This window comes from Dendrobates tinctorius, unplaced genomic scaffold (assembly GCF_039654945.1).
Source record: "Dendrobates tinctorius isolate UK_male_01 unplaced genomic scaffold, ASM3965494v1 ptg000023l, whole genome shotgun sequence".
NCBI classification, from domain to species: Eukaryota; Metazoa; Chordata; class Amphibia; order Anura; family Dendrobatidae; genus Dendrobates; species Dendrobates tinctorius.
In genome coordinates, this window is record NW_027361691.1 from 7,276,083 (window position 1) to 7,302,641 (window position 26,559).

A 26,559-nucleotide genomic window follows, 5' to 3' on the forward strand; every position below is an offset into this window, starting at 1 on the left:
TCCTATGAGTAACATTAGCTAACCATAGGGGATGTGATAAATGAATAATTGGTGAAGTCTGCCTGATGAGATATCCATTGATCCAGATTAAGGGTGTGCGGATGTGTGACCTACGCTCTTGCAGAGTATAAAAAAAAAAAAAAAAAAAAAAAAAGTGGTAGTCATGCATGCGCACAACTGCATCATTCACACAGGTCTTTGGGGTCCCCATTCTTGGGAGCCCCAGCTTTCAGTGGATATGCCATCAATGCAAGATTGGTGAGGGCTTCTGAAAAATGAGACCTCCATTGATCCAGAGAATAATAGTCCAAAAATTTGTGCATGAATGTAAGGCTGGTGTGCACACATGACTACACATGTGACCAATGCTCCGGTTGAGAGTAAACGAAGCAGTAGTCATCTACGGGTCTTTAGGATACCAATTCTTGGGAGTACCAGCTTTCCTTTTGATAGGCAACAACTGTTGTTGATGGGGTACTCGTAAATATATGGTAATGTCCAGACTAGCTGCAGAAATGGTATACTATAATATCACTTACATCATCTTGAAGAAAAGTGGGCACAGACTGACTCATCCGCTTGAATTTATCAGCATTTTCTGGGAAAGAGTTCTCTAAAGGAGCTGAAAAATTGACAATATTGTTCCAAATATATAATAAAAAACCATAATACACATTCATATGTTAAAGATATTTGATCTTTTTAGTAAACCCTCCAAGTTTCTATGCAATAAACTACATCAATAGGCAAACACCAAAACCTCCTAGTCACAGATTAATTTCAAGAACCAGGATCCCACCTTGAATGGAGCCGAGGTGCACGAGCTCAACCTCTACTCAGTCTATTGGACTGCAGGAAACATCCGAGTTATGTACTCAAACCCCAAGTAATCAGTAATTGGGGATAACGTTCCATTCTGGGACTATCCCTTTGGACAATCACTAGTTGTTAGATAAGTCCAATGAAAAAGGCTGATCATACAGTGTCTCCTTACTGGAGCCCCCAGTAATCAGCTGTAATCTGTGGGAAATCCTGTTAGTAGGTGTTTTCATTTCTCCTGTGGAGGCACAGCAGGAAAATTAGCATCATTTAGCGATGCACCAGCGATCCGACCAGCGATATGACCAGGTCAGGATCGCTGGTGCATCGCTAAATGATCGCTAGTGAGCTTCCACACAGGAAGATCTCACAGCGATGCAACGCACGATACTTACCTTTCACACACAGCGATCCTGACGTCCTCCCGCCCGCCTCCACGCGTCGCTCGTCGGCGCCAGCAGGAAGCCCAGCAGGAAGTGCCCGACAAGAAATGGAGCCGCCCGATCTCACGCGATCAGCAATGGACAGCGGGGGAGCCGGTCGGAGGTAAGTATCACACATAGCGATATCGCTAGCAATATCTCTATAACGTCACAAAACCAGTGACGTTTTAGCGATATTGCTAGCGATATTGCTATGTGTAAAACCCCCTTTACAGAGTGCTCCTTCAGGTCAATGAGTTGCCTGTGTAAAGGGGGCTTTACGCATAGTGACATCACTAGCAATATCGCTAAAGCATCACCGATTTTGTGACGCAGCAGCAATATTGCCAGCGATATCGCTACATGTGATACTTGTCTCTGACCGGCTCCCCCGCTGGCTATCGCTGATCGCGCGAGATCGGCCTGGTCCATTTCTCGTCGTCGGCTTCCTGCTGGTGCCGACGAGCGAGCCAAGGACGCAGGCGGAAGACGTCACCCTCGCCGCTTCTGAAAGTTAAGTACAACTGCTGCTGCATCGCTAGTGAGATCTGCCTATGTGGCAGCTCACCAGCGACCATTTAGCAATGCACCAGCGATCCTGACCGGGTCATATCGTGGTCGGGATCGCTGGTGCATCGCTAAATGTAAAGGGGCCTTCATATAGGACATGACTGGTCCTCCAGAGCGAGAGCCATTCTTTGTAAATGCTCCCTGCAATGGCCAATAAATGAAAACGGGATTTTGTAAAGGAAACGGAATAGGTAGGCATGTAGAACAATCATACACTTAGTATTACTTTACCTAGTGTGTCTTCTTTTGAGTTTTCTAGTTTGTCTTCATCTGTCCAGGAAAGAGCAAAAGAATAAGAAATGTACGAGCAACTATAATAAAATCTGGTCCGTTACCAAAAGGAACAATGTTAGAAAAAGATCATACCGAACAAAAGCCTCAATGTTAGTATCACTGTTAACAATATCAAGGTTTCATTACACAAGGTTGATATCGTAGGTTTCCCAACAGCAAGACTAGAAAGTCTACTATGGACTAATCTTATGGAAAGGTTCGATCATGATATTGGTGAGAACTGATGATTGGGAACTTACAGTACCTTGACTGGCTGGAATAGAAAAACTGGAAGACGTCAAGACTACTCTTGGTTCATTACCTTCAGGATGGAGAACGTGATGTGGATGAAGCACAGTGCATTTTGTGACCTATCTGATACCAAACCAAGCTAATCTCACTGATCCTTTTTCCCAGTATACCCAGTTTTGCTTCAGTCCGTCCTCACTAGTATCGCAAACAAGCCAATCTTGACCTGTATATGCCCAACTAACCTATTGACTGGTTAAACTTATTCAAGCCATCAGTTGCTTTTGCCCAGTGTACTTAGTCATACTCCTACCACTAACCTGCATCTACATGACCTATATACTCATTAACATGTAGTCTGCCTCTACCCAGTTTACCAATCCAGCCTGTCTGGGCCATTGACAGAGTCTCGGTCAACCTGTTAAGTTGCCTCTGATGAGTAAACTATCTCTGCCATATACCCAATCGGCTACCTTTGTCCTGCATACCATTTTACTCTCTGTCCAAGCTTCACACCAACAAACCATATGTCTCTTGTCAGTACACACAGACTATCCCTGTTGTCCCTGGTACACTTATCCAGCTCGTTGTCAAATATTATGTACCAGGTCAACTTCCAGCTTGCTACCGTCTACCAGACCAGTATATCCACCAACACTGTAGCTGCTTCAACTTTTGCCATCTCCAATATGTATATAGTCACCTTGCTACCTAGTCTGTAACCCTGTAATGGATTTACCAAGATCTCCCAACTTTCCCTGCTTCAGTGTTCAGACTATCATTCGTTCTCCAAGATTAGCACTAAATGCATGAAGAGGTGGGGCAAAACTGGAAGAACACTGAAACTGAATAAGTATATTTTTTTAGTTCTCCCTCCCCTCAAGGTAATGTCTGTCAATGACATACTATTTAAGCAGTTCAATGATGTTTGCAGTATGCTTACTCCATTAGTAGTGCTATAGGCTATTCTTTACTTTGCATTGTTGTTTAGTTTTCCATTACTGACACTGGTTTTGCCCATATCCAACCTACCAGGGGCAGCGAATGAGATTATCGCAGAAGGGGAGAAAGTACTGATCTTGTACGAGATAAATTGCCTTGATAAGCTACTTTGTTAGGGAGGATAGAAATGCACATAACTGGTTTCATTAACAATTCAGTATGGATGAACATCCTGTATCCAATCAAATCATGGGAATTGTATAAAGTCAACATACTAATCTGCTGCAGTCATAAGGCAGTGACCTGACAAACCAAACTCTTGTTAGGGCAGAGAGATGTGTACATATTAGTGATCATCAATTGGGTATGAAAAAATATCCTGTATCCAAGCAAACCATGGGAATGATGACAACAGCAGGAGGAGAGCATGTTGAACTTGTGCAAGGTAGTGACCGGAGAAGTTAACTTGTTAGCAAGGACAAATTTGCTCATGATAAAGGTGATCGATTGGGTATGGAAGAATATCCTGCATCCTATCAGATCATGGGAATGATGATGACGACAACAGCAGGAGGAGAGTATGTTGATCCTGTGTCAGACAGTGAACCAACAAGCCAATGTATTGTTTGGAGACAGAAGTAGACAGTGAGGATTGCCATCAGTTTAGATAAAAGATGTTTTTCCGTACTCTTCAGATCTTAGGAAAGGTCTGGCCGCTTATGTGAGCGTTACCAAGACAAGGCATGAAGCAGACAATGATAAAAACCATTTTTAAATATGTAAAGGAATTCATCACATCAGCAGGAAGAGGGGGTATTGATTATGTGAGAGTTGGTGACTTTTGGCCAAAGACGAATATTTTGATCAGAATTGGACTGCTTCATAATGTGGGCAGGGTTAGTATAAACCAGGCCATACACTTTAGATGGTTGCCAGCCAAATGATGCTTTGGCTGATCGTTCGGCCGGCAGCCATCTCAGCCTAAATTCCCATACACAGGAGTGCTCAGCCAGCCAAGTTCTCCTGTGTTCTCTAGGAAAAACCTAGCAGCTTACATCTGGAAGAATAATGCGATGGGCAGTCCGACATTGAACCTGTCCAATCAACACTTCTTCCGGCCAGTCAACCAGCACTTCCATACACATTCAACAGTTGGCCAAACCTAGTCTAATGTGTTTGGAAAACTTAACATGTAGCCAATAACATGATGGAAATTATGAAAGACGAAGAAGAGTGTGTTGATCTCATGAGAGGCAATGACTTGTCAATTCATTTAATTCGAGTACAGGAAGGAAAAAAAAAAAAAGTGAAAGATTACAGGCAGGATCAGGGTCATCCCATTAACAACATCTCGGAAGAAGAATGTGCCAATGCTGCGTGTTCACGCTGGATGATGTCAATCATGAGGATATGGTTATATGTGACAATTTTTTAGACAATAGACAAGAATAGATTGTTGAAACGTCTTCATCTTTCCTCTGCAGTTGCATATAGTATTTATAGATTAGACACAGTGACCTTTCCACTCATGTGCACGTTAGGGAGGACTGGACTGTATATGACTGGGACAGTGTTAGGAGTTGGAGGTGCACAAGGCTCTGAAACAGAGAAGCTCAAAAGTTCACGTTAGCACGTAGGAGAAAACCAATACTGTTACAAGTTCCATTATACTTGGGGGTCCTACTTGAGATTTTTCAGCGAGTCCACAAGCTTCAAGATACGCCAGTGTTTTGGGGGGCAGAACACTTTGCTGTCAACAAATCAAAGGGAGTACTGATAAGTCAACCTAGTCTTCAGGAATACACATGAACCCTTATGAGAGTGAAAATCCCCTGAAAGAACAGCTAAACCTAAAAGAAAATATAGGATTGCCTATAGCAAGCGACTTTCAAAGGATCAGTTACACACTACTCCTACTCTGTGGCTCAGCAGAGCGCTTCTGCCCACAGCAATTGGGGGGAGTCTCAGTACCTGGGCCCACACAGATTAGTCTAAACCGTAGCTATAACAAATCAAACATTTACATTACCTTTAAAAAGAACCTTATGCTCTTACTGATCTTAGCCTATTATACCAATACACTGGTTTGAAGAGGTCTGTAAGAATGGCAGATTTCTGTCAAATTAACATTTGGGACACAAAACAAATTTAAAGGGAATCTGTCACCTATTTTTTCGTATACAAGATGCGGCCACCGCCATCAGAGGCTTATCTACAGCATTCTGTAATGCTGTAGATAAGCCCCCGATGTAACCTGAAAGAGAAGACCGATTTATATTATACTCACCCAGGGGCGGTCCGGGTCCAATGGGTGTCGCGGTCCGGTGCCTCCCATCTTCTAGCGATGATGTGCTCTTCTATGCTTCCTGTTGCGGCTCTGACGCAGGTGCACTGCTCTGTTGAGGTCAGAGCAGAGTACTGCAGTGCGCAGGCGCCGGACCTTTCTAACCTTTCCCGGCACCTGCGCACTGCAGTACTCTGCTCTGACCTCAACAGGGCAGAGCAGTGCACCTGCGTCGGAGCCGCAACAGGAAGCATAGAAGAGCACATCATCGCTAAAAGATGGGAGGCACCGGACCACAACACCCATCAGACCCAAACCGCCCCTGGGTGAGTACAACTCGTTTTTTTTCTTTCAGGTTACATTGGGGGCTTATCTACAGCATTACAGAATGCTGTAGATAAGTCCCTGATGGCAGTGGCCGCATCTTATATATGACAAAATAGGTGACAGATTCCCTTTAATTCTCATAAATAAACAGCTCATTGTTATTATACCTAGTGTTACAAAAAAATACATAAATGAAAGTGGAACAAAAGGTTAGTTTTTCTCAAGGTAGTAGTAATCATGCAGGTCCAAAATAAGTCATTAGACATTTTCTCAACAAATAGCACACCCTTTATAATCTTTTTGGACAAGATATTAACAAAACTTTAAAAATTAAATGTGAAACCCAAACTTTGTATTTTACGATCAATTTGTGAGATAATCACAGCTGTGGCTTAGCAAGTCAGCAAATTAAAAATGTAGATGGGGAAAATATATGAGGGTTATTTGTGAATTTGGCTAACAAACAGTGCAGACGAAAACAAATAAAAGGTAAATTAACAAATCTGTATTCACTAACATGAAAGGGAAGGGAGATGTCCTTGGGTCAAAAAGCCCTTCACTCCAACAAGAGTGTGGGAAGGGCGATTTAAGAGTTGAATAGGGCAAACAGGAAGGGACATGAACCATCGTAAGCGGAGATCACCCATTTTTAATTTTACCTAAAGGACTTGCGTTATCTCTTTGCACCCATATGCACATTAAATAATTCACCCCTTCCTATAGACTCTGTTGTCCGTGTTGGCAACTCATTGAGAAAATGTCAATGTTTTTCCGTAAAATTTTAACTTCTTTCAACATGCAAAATTTAAGAAGTTTTCACAAATGTGACCAGAGGTAATGGCTATAAGGCAATACTATATCATATATATTCTTTTATGCTTGTGTGACTCATTTTCATTGCCAAAATCTCTGGTGACATCATAAAGTGTAGAGTCAGGAGGCTCAACAAGGAATGTCCTCATGAGAATCCTGGACTTCTACAAAGCGGTTAGTGAAACGGATATAGAGCATGTTAGCTGGTTTAATATGGCCACAAGAGGCAGCGGACATGCTACATCCTCACTTGTACTTGTGGGGGAAACTTCCTGCACAGCTTTGGAGTTAACCGTTTTAGCTGCGCTCCTTTTCAATGCGTTCAAAATGGGGTGCGATTCATCCATACCTGTTATAAAACAAAGTACGTGAGCACTGTACAAAAATAAATATCCAATATCCACCAGAAAATATCCAATATACTCTTAACAGGAGAGAATTCTGGGAGGAAATAATAGGCAGTCACAAAAAAAAAAAAAAAAAATGTTAGTATACGCCCTTTAGGAACCTTAAGTAAATTTTTTATTTTTGCTTTAAAGGGCACAAAAAAAAAAAAAAAAAAGCCCTTTACAGTAGATTAACCAATGAGTAGAGTAGATATTTTGCTTCTTGTTATGGCATGGTTTCCCTATGGTTTGTATACCTTGTCAGCAAAACAAAAAAAAAAAAAAAAAAAACACACATCATTAATAGAAGGAGTCAGACGGCCGTACAACTCAGACGGGGATCACAACACAATGCTCGGACTGGGCAGCGGCTCTTCCGACCAGAGTGTGATGGCTGCATAAAAACACATGCTGTCACTCTCAGGTTGGGAGAGCCGCCAGCCAGTCAGAGCATTGCGCTCCCCGTCTGAGTTAAACAGCCATCTGACTCTTCCTTAAAGCTCAGTGAATTATCATAAGGAAATTTATAATTAACAGTTGATAAACCATTGGCAACATTTTCTAAATTGTTTCAAATCTGTCATATCAAAAGTGATGTCTGAAAATGCACACATCAATGGTCATTACTATAGTAAACCACATCTTTGCTGTAAACAAAAAGTTGATAAAGGGCATGAAAACAGTAAATAAAACATCAGCCCTACAGAACATCTGAAAAACATGCAAAGTTACAACTAGACAAACAGAACTTTACCAAGTCATCAAATAATTATGCCACATCAAACCTACATTTGTTGACCTCTGAAGGAACATAGCCAGAAAAGTCAAAATCTATACTTTTCGATATTTCTCTTCGATACGGAGTTTCAAGATACAGTTCCAATGTACTTCTCCGCAAGGAGCTGTTTATGTCTTTCACAGGTGTGCTTTGACTATCAGACATGAAGGTTATGCTTGTTTCTGAAGGTACTTCTTGATGTTCTTCATATCTGGCAGCTTCAGTTCCCTCTTGCACAGTGTCTCTCTCTCTCGGAAAGCTTTCAGAAACACTATATTTCCCCAGTGCTAGATCACTTAGCTTGGAAGCGGACTCATTAACTGCCTCGTGAGCAGAAGTGACATTTTCTACGAGTGCCCCTTCTTCCTCATTTAGGGCCTCTTTTAGAAGTTTTTCTAAGCCTTTAACAGCTGATATTCTTGTTGGTGCTACGGTTTTCTCTATGGTTTCATTCACTTCATGCACCAAAATATCCGGAACTTGAGACCTAGAAGGCGCACTTTCATCAGTCAGTGTCTCTCGATAACACAATACTGGCTGAGAAGACTTCATATTTATATTAGATGATTCGAGGAAGGTTTTCTTTGGCTCAGTGGAATACAAATAAATATTGGCTTTATTTGGTTCTCCAATGTTCTTATTCTTGGCAACATCACAGTCTGTGGTCTCCTTAAGATTACTCTCAGAATTTTGAGATTCTTCATACAATTGTTTTAGTTTCTCATCAAAATAATTAGAATGAGTTATAGGTAGAATAACTGGCATCTCAATTCTTTCAGTTATCTCTTTTTTACTCATCTTTTCTGGTTGAGAAGCCATAACCTTGGAATAATTTGGTTCTGATGAGAACTCATCTACCTCAGGGTCTCTGGCTGAAGAACCCATTAGTCCAGATGTAGGTTCTTCAGAAGTTATGTTTGTGGCTTCATGACTTATATCAACTTTTTTCTCTAATAGACCAAGTACCATGGGGATTTCAGCAGGTGGTGTGCTCTTAGTCTCACAGAAACTAGTTTGATTATCTGGATCGGACTTGGATAAGGCCTCATTACCAATCTCTGTCTTTTTTGATGAAATATTGACTATTATAGGCTGGTGGCTTTTTTCTCCTCCAGAACTTTGGATATTTGTGTCTGAAGAAATTGCCAGGACTTTGCTAAAATTTTCATCAGGCTCATTTATATCCATATATATTGGCTCAGTCAGATATCCAGTTTGCGAGTCATCCAAAGATTCATTGTATAGATTTTGTAATTTTTTATCAAAGACACATAAGTCGCTGTTGAGTGGAACGCCCGTTTTTTCAATATTCTCATTCACCACCTCACTCGAATCAGATATTTGGTTATTTCCTGAAAGGTTTTCCTCATTTTGTTGCAGAGACCCAGATACATTAGAAAATGCAGTCGCGCTGGAATCCAATCCATTTTGTTTGACAAGCAGCATTTTTCTGCCTTTTTCGTTTATTTCTCCATTTTCTTCATCTCTATAAACAGTCTGATCTTCCGGATAACGTTCAAAAATTGTGGATTGTGGCCCTTCATCTGGCATATTAATATTTGTAGACGGTACCTCACATTGTAAGCTTTTCAACTTTAAGCTAATTTCACTCTTTTTTGGAGCAACTGATTTTTCAATATCTGTTAACACCTTTTGTTTTGCTTCTTGTATACCAGGATCTTGTTTGCTTTCACAATTATCAGGAATTATATCGGTTTTTGAATGGCTGGAGGGTAATGAGCTTTCTTGAGCCATTACATTAACTGAACTGATTGGTTTCCCAAGTTTATCGTTTCCTCCAATAACACTACTGGAATTTTTTTCAGTTTTAATTCCTTTAACTGCATTCTGGATGTATTCGTTTTGACCATTTCCTTTGATAAACTTTCTGGTGTGAGGTTCTGCATCATACACTTGATATTGAGAAACTGATGAGGGATTTTCTCTGATGTCCTGCAAACTCTTTGCTGCTAGTCTACCTTTAGCTCTCGATACAAAGGATTCTTTACTTATGTCAGGATTCGAACCAAACTGGTTCTTATTTTCTGGGAGGGCTTGATTAGTTTTTTTAACTAATTTACTTGATGTAGTCCAGAAATTTTTTAAATTTTGAAAGGATGCAGGTTTTATGTGGTCTTTTAGACTTTCATTTGCACTTTCACCAAGTGAAATACTTCTTCCAGGTATTTTCTTAATCAGATCAGAAGATTTTGCTTCATTAAAAAAATTATGAATAGTGTGCCACTTTTTGAACTTTGATCTTGGATCCTCCGAAGTTGCCCCTTTGTCATCACTCCAACTTTCATTAGTCATCATAGGCTCTCTGTCAGCTTTATCTTTTGTGTTTTTGTTCTTTTCATTTTCCCAAAAAGATTTCAGTTGATCAACAGGGTACATGGGATCCTCCTCATCCTCCACTGTCACTTTTTTAAAAGTCACAAGGCTTGTGATGTTCTGGCCTTCGCTATCTAAAGAACTGCTTTTTGGAGTAACCGATAAATCAACTGGGCTGAAAGTATGTTTGGTATTGCTCAAGACTGGCTGTTTGGCTGCTTCTTGAGAAGCCCCAACTCCTTCCCACAAGAGTTTAATATCACCAACTCTCCTTTGTTGCATGACTGATTTATCTTTATCTGACTCTTTGGAACTTGGATGTTCACTTTTTTCTAAAGCAGAAATCAAAGCCTCATTTTGGTCTTTTCTCTCATCTACCAGCGGTTCTTTATCTTCCATATCCAATGAGGCAATCTTTTCTTTCAATACTTTATGCTCTTTATTATTTTCCAAACTTTCTTTGTCCTTATCGAACTCTCCATCCATTACAAGCTGTGGATATTTTTGAGAGGGATCGTCATTGATTGAGCTACTCTGAATTTTTCCATATCCACTTCCACTCTTTCCAAATTCCAAGACTTCTGTTAAAGGTGACTGTTGAGTTGGAGAGGCTTCATCGTCTAAAGTTACAAAAGTGGTCATATTTGTGTCAAGATCTCTGTCTTTTTCTAATACTTCACCTTCAGGAAGTTCTGGATAATTTTGAGAGAAATCATCATTCATTAGGCTACTCTGAATTTTTCCACATCCACTTCCACCCTTTCCAAATTCCAAGACTTCTGGTAAAGTTGACTGTTGCGTTGGAGAGGCTTCATCGTCTAAAGTTACAAAAGTGGTCATATTTGTGTCAAGATCTCTGTCTTTTTCTAATACTTCACCTTCAGGAAGTTCTGGATAATTTTGAGAGAAATCATCATCATTCATTAGGCTACTCTGAATTTTTCCACATCCACTTTTACTTGTCCCAAACTCCAAGAATTCTGTTAATGGCAAATTTTTAGGTGTAATAATTTCATTTTCTATAGGGGAAGATTTTAACATATTCTGATTTCCTGACTGGTCAGAATCAATAGTACTCAGGTCCTCTTTTGATTCAGAAGAACCAGCCATTTGAGGAATAGATTGAATCTTCTGTGAGTCTTCATTGCTATTGGCTTCAGGTTCAGAGGCATCATCTTCCATTTTGTCAGTATAAAGGATAATCTTTTGGAGACTAGGTCGGTCAGGATTAATGGTCTTCATGTCCTCTCCAGAGTCAGGAATTCCAATCATTTTGGGAATTGATTTAAGTTTCTTTGAGGCCTCATTTTCTTCATCGACTCCAGGTTCAGAGTCATCATCTTCTATTTTGTCAGTATAAGTGATAATCTTTTGGAGACTAGGTTGGTCAGGATCAATGGACTTCTGGTCTTTTGATTCAAAAATTCCAGTTTTGGGAATTAATTTCATCTTCTGCAAGTCATCATTCTCATTGACTTCAGGTTCAAAGGCATCATCTTCCAGTTTGTCACCATAGGTAATCTGTTGGGGACTAGTTTTTGATCTCTCCAACAAACCTATAGACGGCAATTGGTCAAACGAATCAGAACGTCTACTAAACCAATCTAGAACTTTACTTATGGATTCATCCTGTGCCTTCATACCCTCAAGTGTATATTTATCATGTTTGGATGAAGTGGAGGAGTCACTTGCGCTGCCTGGAAAAGCTGGCTTACCTTTCTTGGTGTTTGATTTTTCAGAAGGAGTGTCTGGCTTCTTATCTGCAATATAGAAAAACAAAAACAAATGCCTTTCTATAATGTGGACATAAATGGCTTTGTTTTCTACCTGAATTGTAGTTTCTTACGTGGGAATGGAGTCACCCAAAAATCAGTACTAAATGAAAGCAGTTAAACGTCCTAAATAGTCTCCATTAAAAAAAAAAAAAAAAAAAAAAAAAAAAAACTTATTAAAAAATCATCTCCATTCTCAAAAATGAAGGGATTTTTTACATTTTATAGTTTACAGCTTGTCTGTTACCAGCCACCCTGTAGTCCCCAGCATGTCCAGTAGCGCATGGTGCAAGCAAGCCTTGCGGTTTGCTCGCGCCGCTCTGAAGCTGGCCGGATTGCTGGGTCCTGCCAGTGTCAGTGCCAATGTGCTTCTCTCATACAGCAGAAGCAAATCTCCCTGTGCCAACAGCTTGGGGAGAAAATAGTTTGAACCAACAGCACAACTATGAAGTTGGTCTGGTCAATATTCAGGAAAGTGTTGCACTCCTGAAGCTTCAATTTGGGAAAACTTGATAAAAAAAAAAAAAAAAAAAAAAGAGAAGGGGTTCTCAATCTGCACATTTCCCCACTTTTAAAATAACACTTAAACTCACTTCCAGTTCAGGCGTCGATCCAGCAACGTCAGCACTGTCTCCTTCCCAGCGATCGCGCAACACTGACGTCACGCGAACTCTGCATCCAGTCAGCGACTACTTCACTCTCCTCCTTCGGAAGTATCACATACATCTTCAGGAAAAGAGCCACAGCCCTCAGGTCATCCAGATGCAAGATATATCCAAAGGTGGGGAAAGTGAAGCGGACGCTGATTGGTTGCGGGGTTTGCTGGACTTCACACCGAGACGCGATAACCAGGAGAAATCGTACCGGACACCGGAGGGGAGTATGCATGTTATTTTAAAAGGGGGAAAAATACGGATTGAGAAGGGGGTCGCCCAAGTAGAGGACAAACCCTAGTGACGGAGCCAAATTTTTGAAATGTGACCAGTGTCACTATGTGGTAAGAACACTGGAATGCTTCAACAAATTCCAGTGATTTTTTGAGATTGTTTCTTCATGACACATTATACTTTATGATAATGCTAAATTTTGGTTGGTATGTTTTGTGTTTATATAAAAAAAAAAAAAAAAGATTTGAGAAAAATGTTAACACATTAGCATATTTCAAACTTTGAATGATTAATCCCTTTAATCCAGACAGTCATACCACTGCAAAACATTAACAAACAATATTTCCCTCATGTCAGCTTTACATCAGCACCATTTATAAAAAGTTATTTTAATTTGTTAGCATTTTAGGAGGTTTAAAAATGTAGCAGTAATTTGTCATTTTTTTCAAGGAAATTTACAAAATTTATTTATTTTTTTTAGGGACCTATCCATGTTTGAAGTGACTTTTGGGGGTCCCATATATTTGGAAACCCCCAAAAGTTAAACCATTTTAAAAACAGCACTCCCTGACATATTGAAAATTGCAGTCAGGTAGTTTATTAACCCTTAAGGTGATTTTCAGGAATTAATGCAAACTGGCATGAAAGAAATGAAAATGTGTTTTTTTACTACATAAATGCCGCTAACTTCCGAACAGGTTACAACAACCGGCAGACTGTAAGGCCGCTATTTGGTCGTGAATTGCCATGGCAAATATCAGGACCACACACACAATCATGATCTGGGGGCACCAATGGGTATTAAGAGAAAGCCCCCACTTTCTGCTAACCATTTATATGATGTAGTCACTTTACAGCAGCATCTAAGAGGTTAAACAGATTTGGACGGTGCAAACACTGATCGTGGCTGATGCAGCAAGTTGTCAGCTATAGTGTCAGCCAACAGCTGCTGGATTGTCACCTGTCCGGGGATGCTATTCTCTTACATCTCAGGTCAGTAAAAAGACGTATTGGCGGTCATTAAGGGGTAAATTCATATTTTCATAAGCTCTGCACAGTGCCTTCGAGCATTGGTACATGAAAGTCTAAGTTTTTGCTGTGTTTTAAGTTTCTTTACACAATACTAGACAACTTATTTAAAAAAGTTAAGAACTAAAGACAGCAAATTAAAGGGAACGTGACAGCTGATGCATGCTGCCCGATCCACGGACAGCATGTATGGGGCACAGGCTGTGGATTTTCAAAGAAAAACAATTTAAAAGCCTCCAGGGACCGAGACACAAAGAATGGTTGGACGGGCATCTTCCCATCCACTGCCCTCGAATGACAGGCCTCTCCCTATACATGCTCACTGGGAGGGAACCATCACTCCAGGGCAGCGGGTGGGGGATAAGCCACCGGGACCGCATGGACAACTAGTCTCTTGATCGGCTCAGTCAGCTTGATCCCTGGCAGCTTTTATATTATATTTTCTTTGGAAATTATCTCAGGGTCAAACATACCTGGCTGAAATCTTGCAACCAGTGTCTGATACATGCTGCCCATGGATCGGGCAGCTGTCGGGTTCCCATTAAAGGGATTGCGTTTAAGAAAAACAAATGGTTAGATCAAATGCATCTATGGATTTTGCATGTTAAGAAAAAAACAAAAAAAAAAAAAAAACCATGAGGCAGCCAGACAGCAGATAAAGCAACAATAGCATTGGATGCAATCTTGTACATTTATCAGCTACGATACCGTGTCTCCTCCATTAGCCTTTCGGTAACTAACAAAAATGCAATTCCAATAAGTTTACTTTTGTAGAACTTTTAAAATGGATTTTAAAAATAATAAAACAGCAAACTTGAAAAAAAAATGTAACATACAAATTTAACCAATTGCCCCTAGATAACCATTTTACACCTACTGTCTTCCATATGTTGAAATGATGTTTCCACTCTTCACTAGCTTTTATATACAGACATCTTGAAGACCAACACTGTACAACTGTCTGCATCACGTGCAAGGCATTGTAAATTTGGGATTGTAAATTTGGGAAAACAATGCTCACAATCAAGCAAAAATAGGAGTTAATATTTGTCACATTCATCCAAATCAGCATATCACTTTTCTTGGAGCGTTCCTCTAAAAATTCCGTTAAAACCAGATTTGTACGAAACCATACATTTCTCCAATTTGTGGCCATGTTCCCACAGGACAGAATCTGCAAATTTGACACTCAAGGCCGGGGTCACACTTGAGTACAATGCGAGAAACTTGCATCAATACCCAGCACTGCCGCCGGGATTCGCAACCAGAGTGTGCGGCTGCATAGAAATACATGCAGCCGCAAACTCCGGTCCGAGTGCCGGGTATTGATGTGAGAGTTTCTCGCAGTGTACTCACAAGTGTGACCCCGGCCTAACAGTTCAAGCAAAGGGAATGCGATTTAATGAAAACTCATGCCGAAAGACACTGTTGAACTTTGCGTTTGTTCCATATAGGGAGCTTAAAAAAAAACACCTGGATAAAAACACAGTTTTGGTTTTAAAGGAAATTGGTCAGAAGGATCTCTCCCCCAAAACAATTTAGTCCAGTAAGTCTGCATTACTGAAAAATCAGTATAAGAATTGATATACAAATTGAGCTGAAATAATCTGGTAGATCTGAAGCTTAATTTCAGCTCTTTCCCTCACCCAGTACTTCAGTCTCCTGCTTAACTTAGAAGCCTTTATGTTGTGTTACTTCAGGCAAAGCAAATCAGTCAAGCAGGAGGCAGCAGCGCTGGCTGGGGAATAGAGGGGTGTGACATGCTTTACATCTACCATAGTCCTTCAGCCTCATTTGCTTATCAATTCAAAGGCTGATATCTCAGTAATGGAGCAATGGACCAGCTACGTAAAAAGGTATTGCTGGACTTGCCTGAAAGAGATAAGTGTGCATATAAACAGTTTGGAGGGGAGGGGGGGTGAAATCCGGCTGACATGTGTCCGTTAAGTGTAGAATCCCAGGGTTCCTGCGCTAAAAACACAAACACCGCTTTGCATCTGCATTAAACTTTTTTTTGCACATGGAAACATGGCGCAAGGGAAAGTTTAAATTATCTAGTTTTTGTAGGAAAAAATAAAAAATTAAAACCCTTTAAATGTTTTCTACATAAAAAGGTTAGACACCAAAAACTTTTTCTCTATGATAAACGTGTTGACAGACGTGAGACGTTCGAGAGCAACCCCAAAATGTGCAGGACTTCACAATGCCAAGTCTAGGCTGCAGCCATACAATCCATCAATGACCACTTCTATGCACCAATTTATCACACCAAAATCTGATTTTGCTGGAATGGTTGGCATTTGACTATACATTTTCCTTGACTCAACCACCATGTTTGACATATGGTCTTACATGTGGTCATTCAAATGTAATGCATGATGATTCCACTCCCCGTCTAATTTCATCAGCTCACGGCTTTGATTCATTGACAGTCTTCCTTACCGAGATCCATATTCCCCAATAGGGAAAATGGATATACACAGTTTTTGGAAGAGGCACACATCAACACATTTATGTAAAAAAACAAACAGGTTTTTGGTGGAGAACCTCTTAAAACTAAATACTAAGTAACGATAATAGATAAATAGTAAAATTCTCACATAGCACATTTTCTGCGCTTCCTGTGAAGGAGCCAGTTTGATCAGATGGAGACTGAGGAGAGTTTGCCATTTTATCATAGGCATATGGTTGTGGTTGAGGCAGCTCAGTTGGCATTGATTCATTGTTAGAAAACACCTTCTTTGAAATAAATACGTCTTTCATTGGAGCCGGTGAAACATGGAACGTCTCACCCTCTGACAGATCTTCTGATTCTTCTGGGACAGAGGCTGCTGCTTCCTCCTCTAAACGCATTATTCGGTTCCTGTAGTCAGCGCTGCTCTCCTCAGTTGTAACAGTGGTCTTTTGTAAGGGTTCTTCTTCCACTGGAAGCTTTTCTTGGAAAGTATATTTTGGATTCTCTGTTGCCTTGATCACATTAGCGTTCACAACGTTCTCCGTAGACTTTTTGGTTCTGTTTGCATAGAGATCATCCAAATTAGATTTATTTTCCACAGAGTGAGATGGGGAAGGCATTTTTTGCACAGCAAAACTTGGAATTGTGAAACAATGTACAGTCGTTATGTTCCCTGTGCTTTGTAACGGTTGAGTATTTTCATAAGGGTCTTCTAGCTCTCCGCTAGAAGCAGTGAGATCTGCTTCTTGCTCTAGTTTCTTCAGTGAAGCCCTGAAATCATCTTCATCTTTTCTACTTGGAGCTATGGTTTTCTCCACCAATTCTTCAAACGGATTTTGGTCTTCAAAATAGGGTGGATATGACTGGACTGTGTAAGCTACATTGTTTTTCTGAGAAGTCTCAACAGTATCATCTTCAGTCAGCATCATATGTTCAAAGCCAATTTTAAATGAAGATTTGACAGGACTCGCTGTGTTCAAAGTCAACACTTTTTCAGGTTGCTCATACTCTTCAATGACAGGTGGTGTTGAGGCTTCAATTTCCAGTCTATTCAGTGCAGATATAAATTCTTGATGGTCATTTCCTTTGGGAATAGAGGACCTCTCTATAACCGCTTTGGTTTCAACCAATTGTTGCTCCTCATTTTTAAGATTTGATTCTTCTACTTGAGGTTCATCATCAGATTTGTTGGATTCATATTCATACCTCAGCTTCTCAAAAACTATTTTTAATTCATTTTCTGTTTTTCTAGGTGCAACACTTCTTTCTACACTTTCTTCGATCTCTTCTTTAGGATATTGCTTCAAGGTTACTGCTGGAATATCTGCAGCAATTTTAATTTCTTTCTCAGGGGATTGTTTCCTGCTAACTTGTACCACTCGATCATAAAACCCTGACGTTGGATGCGTCTTTTCTGCAGAATTCACCAAAATCGTAGTTATCTTTTTTCTCTCATCAAGCAAGTAAGGCTTCTTAGGAGAATTCAAGATTTCCTCACTCCTTAGATGTTCAGTCTTTGAAATCTTGGGAGCTTCTAAAGCTTCGTCTGTTAATTTCTGAAGTGCAGATGAAAAATCATCAGTATGGTAGTTCCTGTCTACGAGTGTCTTATTGACGTCTTCCATATCTTCTTCACGAGGATGGACTAGATCGTCACTAGCATCCACTTGCTCAGCCCCATAAACAGTAGGCGTATGTGCTAACCAAGAAGCCACTTTATGAGAAGTCTGTTCCTCCTCAGATAGGCTGCTATCAAATGAGTTAGGGAGACTGAGGTCATCTGTTGGAATCGCTTCAGAATTTCTTTGTCTAAGGTTGGCTCGGGTGGGCTTGTTTCTCTTCAAGACATCTGTTAGGATTCTGTTTGATGACGTATCTACATCTCCCTTAGACTGATTTTTGTCTTCTACATTCCAGAAATGCTTTAAGTTCTGAAACTGGGATGGGTTAGACATCTGTTCTCTGGACGTATCATGAATTCTCTCTTTCAGTGACATTACTTTAAAGTTGGCAGATTTTGGCAAGTCTCTCTCTTTATCATGTAAAAATATTTCATGCGTTTGGAAACCTTCACTCACTGGTCTAGGCGATGAATGCAAATTTTGGGATACTGGAAAATTGGATGATTTTTTTTCAATTTCAGGTGTATTTCTAAGAAAAATGGACCTATATTGAGAATCCTTATTGGATTCTACTGGAGAATACTTAAAATCTGTCCTATTTTCTGAATTTGGTTTAACAATTGTGTATGCATCTCCGAAATCTGGAGACTCATGCACTGTTGGCTGTGCCAATGAATCTTCATCATCTAGACTAAGTGGACGTCTCCACTTTGGGATGTAGTCACTAGGCTTTGGCTCATCGTAAGATGACTGCACTTGTCTAGACCTTTCAGGAGCCAAGAAGTCTTCATTGGTGGAACCATAGGCTTTACCAGGTTGGATACTGGTATAACGGTCTCCAAAGTTTATTTTACCGTCTCCACCATAACTTTTTCCAAATTCCAGTCTTTTTTCAATTTGGTAAGCATTTTCTATCTTCCCTCTTTGGCCAATGAATCTAGGCTCCATCTCGAAGTCTGTGGGAAAACCAACATTAACTGTTTTTTTTTTTCCAGAGGACATTAAAAACAGCAAGACACAGAATTACAATCTAGATTAAAAGTAAATTAGATTTGTGAACCATAACGACAACCCAAAACAGACAGACATACACCCTGATTAAGTCAGATATACAGCAAAATTCAGATAATTCCAAGATACCATTGGGTCCAAATGTTTGCAAGCAAAGTATTCGAGACGCCAGATCATCAGACTACAAAATTATTAAAATGTTGCAGAATATAGGACTTCCTGAATCCAGGAGCCTTAATACAATTAAAACTATAAAATCTTAACATCAATTATTTTGATCATCAAGTTAGTCAAATCATTAAGACAAGGTTAGAAGTTACACATTCGAGTGATCCTCTAACCAAATACCAAAGCCAATTTGTGCCTTCATTTTAGTCCAAGACCCATAACTTTCTTTTACGCAAACATAGCGATACTAGTGTTTGTGGGACTGGTTGTAATTATGAATGGGGGGGGGGGAAACAGATGGTGTGAAAAAAATGCAATTCTGTTAGTGTTTGGGATTTATTTTTACCCCATCCCAGTGGAGTAAAAGGGACCTGACCATATGAATGTCTTTTTTCCCCCCCTTATTTTCAACAAAGGAGATTAGTAAGAGCTTTTTTTTTTTTACATGTGAGCTTTAGTGTTCATTATACCATTTTGGGGTACCCAAAGCTTTCAGCACTGTCACTAGATATTTTGAGGGAAGTGCAGAGCCAGAAAAATGGCAATTTGGGGGGGGATCAAATTTTTTTTTCTTTACTATGTTCATTGTACAGATAAACTCATTTTATATTTTGATAGAACAGATTTCTGGACAAAACCACCAAATAGGTTTGTTTTAATTTTGGAAAATGGGAGTTAGACATTTTTAATTTAAAACTTTTTAAAATAAAGTGTATTTTTTTTTTCAATCCGCATCGGCGATTAGAAAAGATTATTGGTTCAAATATACAGTCATGGCCAAAAGTTTTGAGAATGACACGAATATTAATTTTTACAACGTCTACTGCTTCATTTTTTCTAATGGCAATTTGCATATACTCCAGAATGTTATAAAGAGTGATCAGCTTAACAGCAATTACTTGCAAAGTCAATATTTGCCTAGAAAATGAACTTTACCCCCAAAAAAACATTTCAACATCATTGCAGCCCTGCCTTAAAAAGGACCAGCTAACATCGTTTCAGTGATTGCTCCATTAACACAGGTGTGAGTGTTGATGAGGACAGGGCTGGAGATCAATCTGTCATGATTAAGAATGACACCACTGGACACTTTAAAAGGAGGCTGGTGCTTGGCATCATTGTTTCTCTTCTGTAAACCATGGTTATCTCTAAAGAAACACGTGCAGTCATCATTGCACTGCACAAAAATGGCCTAACAGGGAAGAGTATCGCAGCTAGAAAGATTGCACCTCAGTCAACAATCTATCGCATCATCAAGAACTTCAAGGAGAGAGGTTCCCTTGTTGCCAAAAAGGCTCCAGGGCGCCCAAGAAAGACCAGCAAGCGCCAGGACCGTCTCTTAAAAGTGTTTCAGCTGCAGGGATCGGGCTACCAGCAGTGCAGAGCTTTCTCAGGAATGGCAGCAGGCAGGTGTGAGTGCATCTGCACGCACTGTGAGGCGGAGACTCTTGGAGCAAGGCCTGGTCTCAAGGAGGGCAGCAAAGAAGCCACTTCTCTCCAGGAAAAACATCATGGACAGACTGATATTCTGCAAGAGGTACAGGGAGTGGACTGCTGAGGACTGGGGTAAAGTCATTTTCTCTGATGAATCCCCTTTTCGATTGTTTGGGACATCTGGAAAACGGCTTATTCGGAGAAGACCAGGTGAGCGCTACCACCAGTCTTGTCTCATGCCAACTGTCAAGCATCCTGAAACCATCATGTGTGGGGTGGCTTCTCAGCCAAGGGAATGGGCTCTCTCTCAGTCTTGCCTAAAAGCACAGCCATGAATAAAGAATGGTACCAGAATATCCTCCAAGAGCAACTTCTCCCAACCGTCCAAGAGCAGTTTGGCGATCAACAATGCCTTTTTCAAGATGGAGCACCTTGCCATAAAGCAAAGGTGATAACTAAATGGCTCAGGGAACAAAACAGAGATTTTGGGTCCATGGCCTGGAAACTCCCCAGATCTTAATCCCATTGAGAACTTGTGATCAATCATCAAGAGACGGGTGGACAAACAAAAACCTTCAAATTCAGACAAAATAAAAGCATTGATTTTGCAAGAATGGACTGCTATCAGTCAGGATTTGATCCAGAAGTTGATGGAGAGCATGCCAGGGAGAATTGCTGAGGTCCCGAAGAAGGGTCAACACTGCAAATATTGACTTGCTGCATTAACTCATTCTAACTGTCAATATAACCTTTTGCTACTCATAATATGATTGCAATTATATTTCTGTATGTGATAAAAACATCTGACAAACACACAAAAACCAGAGGCCAGCAGATCATGTGAAAATTTAATATTTGTGTGTCAGTCTCAAAACTTTTGGCCATGACTGTATACTGCAATAATGAAGCCCAACTATATTCTGTTCCTGCACTGTATATCCGCACCCAATGAGACGTACATGTACACGTCACGTAGTAGTTAAAGGTAGCCATAAACATTAGAGCAAAGTCTCCCTACTCTTTCTTGGCAAAGGTCGGGTGAAGGAAAGATCAGATCAGTTCAGTTTCCACTCCTGATCTTTTTGCGCTCAGGGTAGGAGATATATAGCAAATGTGTCTGGCAGTGGCCAACACACTTCACCGCATTGAAAAAAAAAATCGTTTTCAGCTGAATCGACAGCTATTGAAGGGGTCCAGGAACCTTGTATGAATATTGGACCACATGCCTTATTAAGGGTGGACATGTATATCTGGTCCTATTATTCGGAGCGGACGTGACATATCACTGGTGCAACCAGGGGCCCAAAGCCATACCATCTCCAAAGCAGGTGGAATTGTGACTTATGAGGAGCTAATGAAGTGCAAAAGGGACCATATATTGTTCGTCCCCTTTTCTGTCTGTCCACTCTTTCCCATTATCAGCAAGACTCGTGTATATTCCCAAAGCTTGAAAACAATGGTGCACATATGTTATTACGGTGTTCCGAACACGAGCCACTTCCCAGTCTCTTGCGACACCCCAAAATTTTTCTAAAATGTATCAGATACTTCTTATGGCAAGTAAGCAGAAGGCACCTACTACAAAGGACAAGAGTATTATATAGGATTGGATGCCATTGGAGGCAGTTTTATGGAATTCTATATTAAGGGTCTGCCTCATCCCTTTGGAAAGGTTACCCTACATGTAGGCTTAAAAGGGCTAGTCCAGATAAACCAGGATCACTATGCTTTGTCAAAACATTTTGATAGAATAGATTAGTCTACCTTTTTCTTGATCCGGAGAAGATTTTGAAGATTTCTTCACGACAGCATACAAAGGTTCTGTACCTGCAAGATAGAACCAGTGGTTTATGAATGGGGAGGGCACCACTATGTAGATTAAAGTGGATCCATCACCAGATTTTACAATACAATCTTCAGATGGTATTAAAAAAAAAAAAAAAAGAATCTCAAACCTGATTAAACTGGAGTACTTTGAAAAGTCAATGTCAGATTGGCTATATAATCCTGAAATAAAAATTAAATATTGAATAGAGTGAATACTAGAGTCATAAAAATGCTCTTTTTTCCTCTAATTGGCAGAGAAACTTCTTTTAAGAATATACAGCAATTCTGAAATGGATTTTCAAAGTAAGTTCACCAGCCACATCAGGTAAATGTAATAATTTAGGCTTTTTGCATAATAAAATCTGATGGCAAATCCACTTTAAGATTAAATTAAAGGGAAACATATTTTGCTAAGGATTTATCCATACCAATCTTTAATTTTTTAAACCAGATTGGTTGCTGTAACACTTTTCCTCCATTACTCTTAAGCAGCCATATATTACAATTACGGGCCATTAAACAATCATTTTTTGTTCTCAGAAGATGTCCAATTTTCCTGCAGCACCATCACAGAAGATTGAGGCATTACACTTTTCTTATTAAAATCAGTGAATTTCTGTATAAAGAAAAAAAAAAAAAAAAAAATGGACACAGCAAGTCTTCCAGAGTGTGATTTTCTTGTTGTAGCTGCACAAGTAACCCCTTTCTACTCTACGAAATTAAAGTACCGTACCTGTAATTTTAAAAAACATTTATATATCATAGGGTATGTTATGAGCAGCCAACTGGTGGGAGTCCCCCACCAAAATCAGTCACATCTCTGAAGTGCACAGCACCTACATCAGCTGCCCACAGAGATCAGTGTACTAGCTCAATAGTAAGGCTATACCCCTAGGCATACTATTGAGCCCGTACACCCAGCCAGGCATGAATGCAGCTTGCACAGGAGTTGCCCACTTCAAAAAAGTGTTTTGACCAATCCACTGAGGACTCAGTGATCAATCGCCACCAATCAGCTACACATAGCATCTCCTGTGATGTATAAATTAAGAAGCACGGGGAGTACCCTTGGTGCCGAAATTTGAAAATTGGTGCCACTCTAAACCATAACTATCATGCTACGAGCGGGAATAGAGTGGGTGGGAAAATAATCCCTGCAGGAGCTTTCTGCCAGAGCAGAGGAGCTCTCGGACGCATTGGAGGGCGGGAACACCTTGAAGACAGACGGCCTCCAGGCTGCACCGCAGCTGATAATGGATGTTGAGTGCCTATTGGGACGGTGGTGATGGAGGTGGAGAGGGTAGGGGTGGTAGATGTTCACAAGGACAGGGAGTTGAGTGCTTGCGCCTAGTGCCCACCTTCCTGCATTGCTCTGGTTCACAGGACCTCTATTAGTGGATCTGACATCACTCTTCTGGGGACAGCACTGACTAGCGCCTCCAGGATTCGAACAGGGAAAGAGAAGGAGCCTGGCTCAGTGCCAACAAACTACCGGGGAGAGGCTGTACTAGCCATTCCGATTTTCCATTGGCCAAACCGGTAAAATACTATCACCACCTTGACTATAGGGGTGGGCAGGAGGGCACCAATGGGATCCCTTAAGCAATAATGGGGAGTGGAGCACTGCAGTCAGAGGCAGCCTCCTTATTTAGTACAATGCCTTCCATAATAGAGCTCAGAACAATATCTAAAATAGACAAATAGTGTAAAAGTGCACTTAGTACAACATATAGGCATGAAAGTTAATTCTTCAATGGCCTCCAAAAATACAAGCTGTGTTCCATTGGTCAGTTGTCATTTTACAAGCAGAACCACTGCAGACCTTTAACTACCCACCTCCCATCTTAAAGCCATGGAACGATCTACCATGAGCTGATTTAAAAAAAGGTTCCTTAAAAGGGACATCCAGGACGTACATACGCGTGTGTGTGTAGCTGCTATCGGACGCAACTACCTGCCTGTTGTACCCAGCGCCGGTCATTAACCACTCCTGCCAGAGGCTACTGGTGTCATGCTGATTGACAGCCAGCTTCCCTCAATTAAGCAGCGGAAGCCGACAGTCAGTCAGCATAATGCCAGTAGTCCCACCCTGTCAAGAAGAGAAACTGCTGCTTTTGACAGGGAGTAGCTGAATCTCTGGCAGGAGCGGTCAATGACCGGCAGTGGGTACAACAGGCAGGTAGTTGCCTCCGTTATCTACTACATTCCCTTTTTTTCTAAAGTCTCTGGTATCTTCTGTAACTTGCATCAATCATTTTATGATTAGTATTTTGGAGTCTGACAACGCAGACTCCAATTCAGGGGAGGGAAATGTCAAAACTCAACTGGACTCTCCGATAATCTAGTAAAAAAAAAAAATAAATAAAAAAAAAAAAAAATCAGAAATAAAAATAAAAAAACGATTGTTCCTCATCCAACCCAAAAATAAAATTTGATGATCAAGTATATTATTGAACACAATTTCCTTATGATCAAGAGTAACAGGAATGTTATCATTACTATTAATCATATAGTCTTAAAGCATGCTGGCATCCCAGAGCAGTTGTTGCTTGTTTTAGACAGAGCGGCAGTGAAATGCTTGTTGGAATACATTCAGTAAAATATATATGCATTCACAAGTGTTACATAGCCAATTTGTGATGCACATCATTCCTTACGAAGCCCCTTACCAGCAGAATCAATGTTTATCTCGGGATAGATTTCATCTGGCATTTCGTATAATTTGTTATAATTTAGCTCTTGGCTTTGGTCTTCTGGTTTCTTTTCAGCCTCCAAGATAGGAGAGGAGTTTGAAGGAGCGTGAAGTGTTGATGAAACCGTTGGGTTCTCTTCGAGGTCAAGACCCTCCATTGTGTTGGTGTAATCTACATCAGAGTATGTTGGTCTGGGCTCTTCGTAAGGATGGTGATCCTGAAATTCATCATCTAAATCCTGTTGGTAAGAGCTAGGGTCAAGGATTCCAAATTCACCAATTTCCCGAGCGTTATAAGATTCAGGATTTGGAGTAGGAGGCTTCTGGAGAATGTACTCAGAAAACCTCACTTGTTTTTGTCTATCTGGTGAGTTTTCTGATGAGGTCATTTGGTCATCGAATAAATTAGTCTGCTCAGCTTCCAGAATAGGGGACGTTGGCAAAACCAATTTGAGCGCTTCCACATTTGGAAGAATCCTTATGCTTTCCGAGTCCGTCGAGCTGGAACTTGACCTACGTTTCAAAATTCCTTTACGTTTGTTAAGAGAGTCTTCTCTTTGGAGCGAAGAGTTTGAGCGTTCTGGAGGCTTTCCATTTATCAACAGTTTCCTAGGTTTTGGCACTGGAGGTAGTTTTGGTGAAGGGTTTTCTTCAGTCTCCTGTGTAGTTTTTCTGTCACCGATAGGCGATGGATAAGGTAATTTCACACCGTATTTAATTATGGATGACATGATGTCTGCAAAAAACATGTAAATAAGGGCAAGAATGAAACAATAGACTGCATGCATAACTTAAAAGCAATGCATTGAAGCATAAAAATAAAAAAGGAAAGGGAAATCACCAATAATTTCAGACGGACAGGATTGTTTTCAGCTTTTATTGTTTTGTGGGGTTTTAGTTTAAAATTTTTATATAATTGATTATATACACAGACTAACGTAAGCTGATGGAGAGCTGAAACTGACAAAATACAGGCGGAAAATACAGATTGTACACATAGTAGCAAAGCAATTACGCATGTTCATTCCAGGTATAATTCGATTTTCTCATAGGACAAATCACAAAATATAAATCATTCATTGTTGTATGGAAGGCAGCAGTTTAAAAAAAAAAAAAAAAAACGTGGAAACCCCGTACTGAAAGGAATTTTGGCAAAAAAATCTAAAGAAAGCTTAAAAAATTAGGAGGGATAAATTTTTTTTGTAAAAATTAAGCTATCACGACAGTAATCCACTACAAAGTTAGCATCTACAGTGGCTTGTGAAGGTAATCACCCCCCTTGTTTTTTTACATATTTTATTATATATTAGATGCATCAGCATTAAGTAGTCTTACTTGGTGAAGTGACCTGAGAAAAATATAGGCAAAAATTACATTTATGATATCCAATAACTAAAAATTAGCAAGCCACTGACTCTTAGGGTTTTCAAGATAGGGAACTATGTTTTTGTTTTAAAATAAATAC

At 40.2% G+C, this 26,559-nt stretch overlaps 1 protein-coding gene across 14 annotated transcripts in view; it reads right to left on the bottom strand.

Moving 5' to 3' along the window:
- SYTL2 (synaptotagmin like 2) overlaps positions 1–26,559 on the bottom strand; it is a 135,203-nt gene that overhangs the window by 14,214 nt on the left and 94,430 nt on the right. For 4 of the 14 annotated variants that reach the window (XM_073569208.1, XM_073569210.1, XM_073569209.1 and 1 more), the window contains 8 exons: positions 25,072–25,830; positions 22,340–22,402; positions 16,486–18,918; positions 11,913–11,957; positions 7,875–11,753; positions 6,950–7,048; positions 2,043–2,081; positions 540–622 (listed from right to left, as the gene is read on the bottom strand). In XM_073569208.1, coding sequence (XP_073425309.1) covers positions 540–622; positions 2,043–2,081; positions 6,950–7,048; positions 7,875–11,753; positions 11,913–11,957; positions 16,486–18,918; positions 22,340–22,402; positions 25,072–25,830 — 7,400 coding nt within the window. The remainder of the gene's footprint in view (positions 1–539; positions 623–2,042; positions 2,082–6,949; positions 7,049–7,874; positions 11,754–11,912; positions 11,958–16,485; positions 18,919–22,339; positions 22,403–25,071; positions 25,831–26,559) is intronic. The other 10 variants (XM_073569211.1, XM_073569213.1, XM_073569217.1 and 7 more) reach the window with 10 other exon arrangements.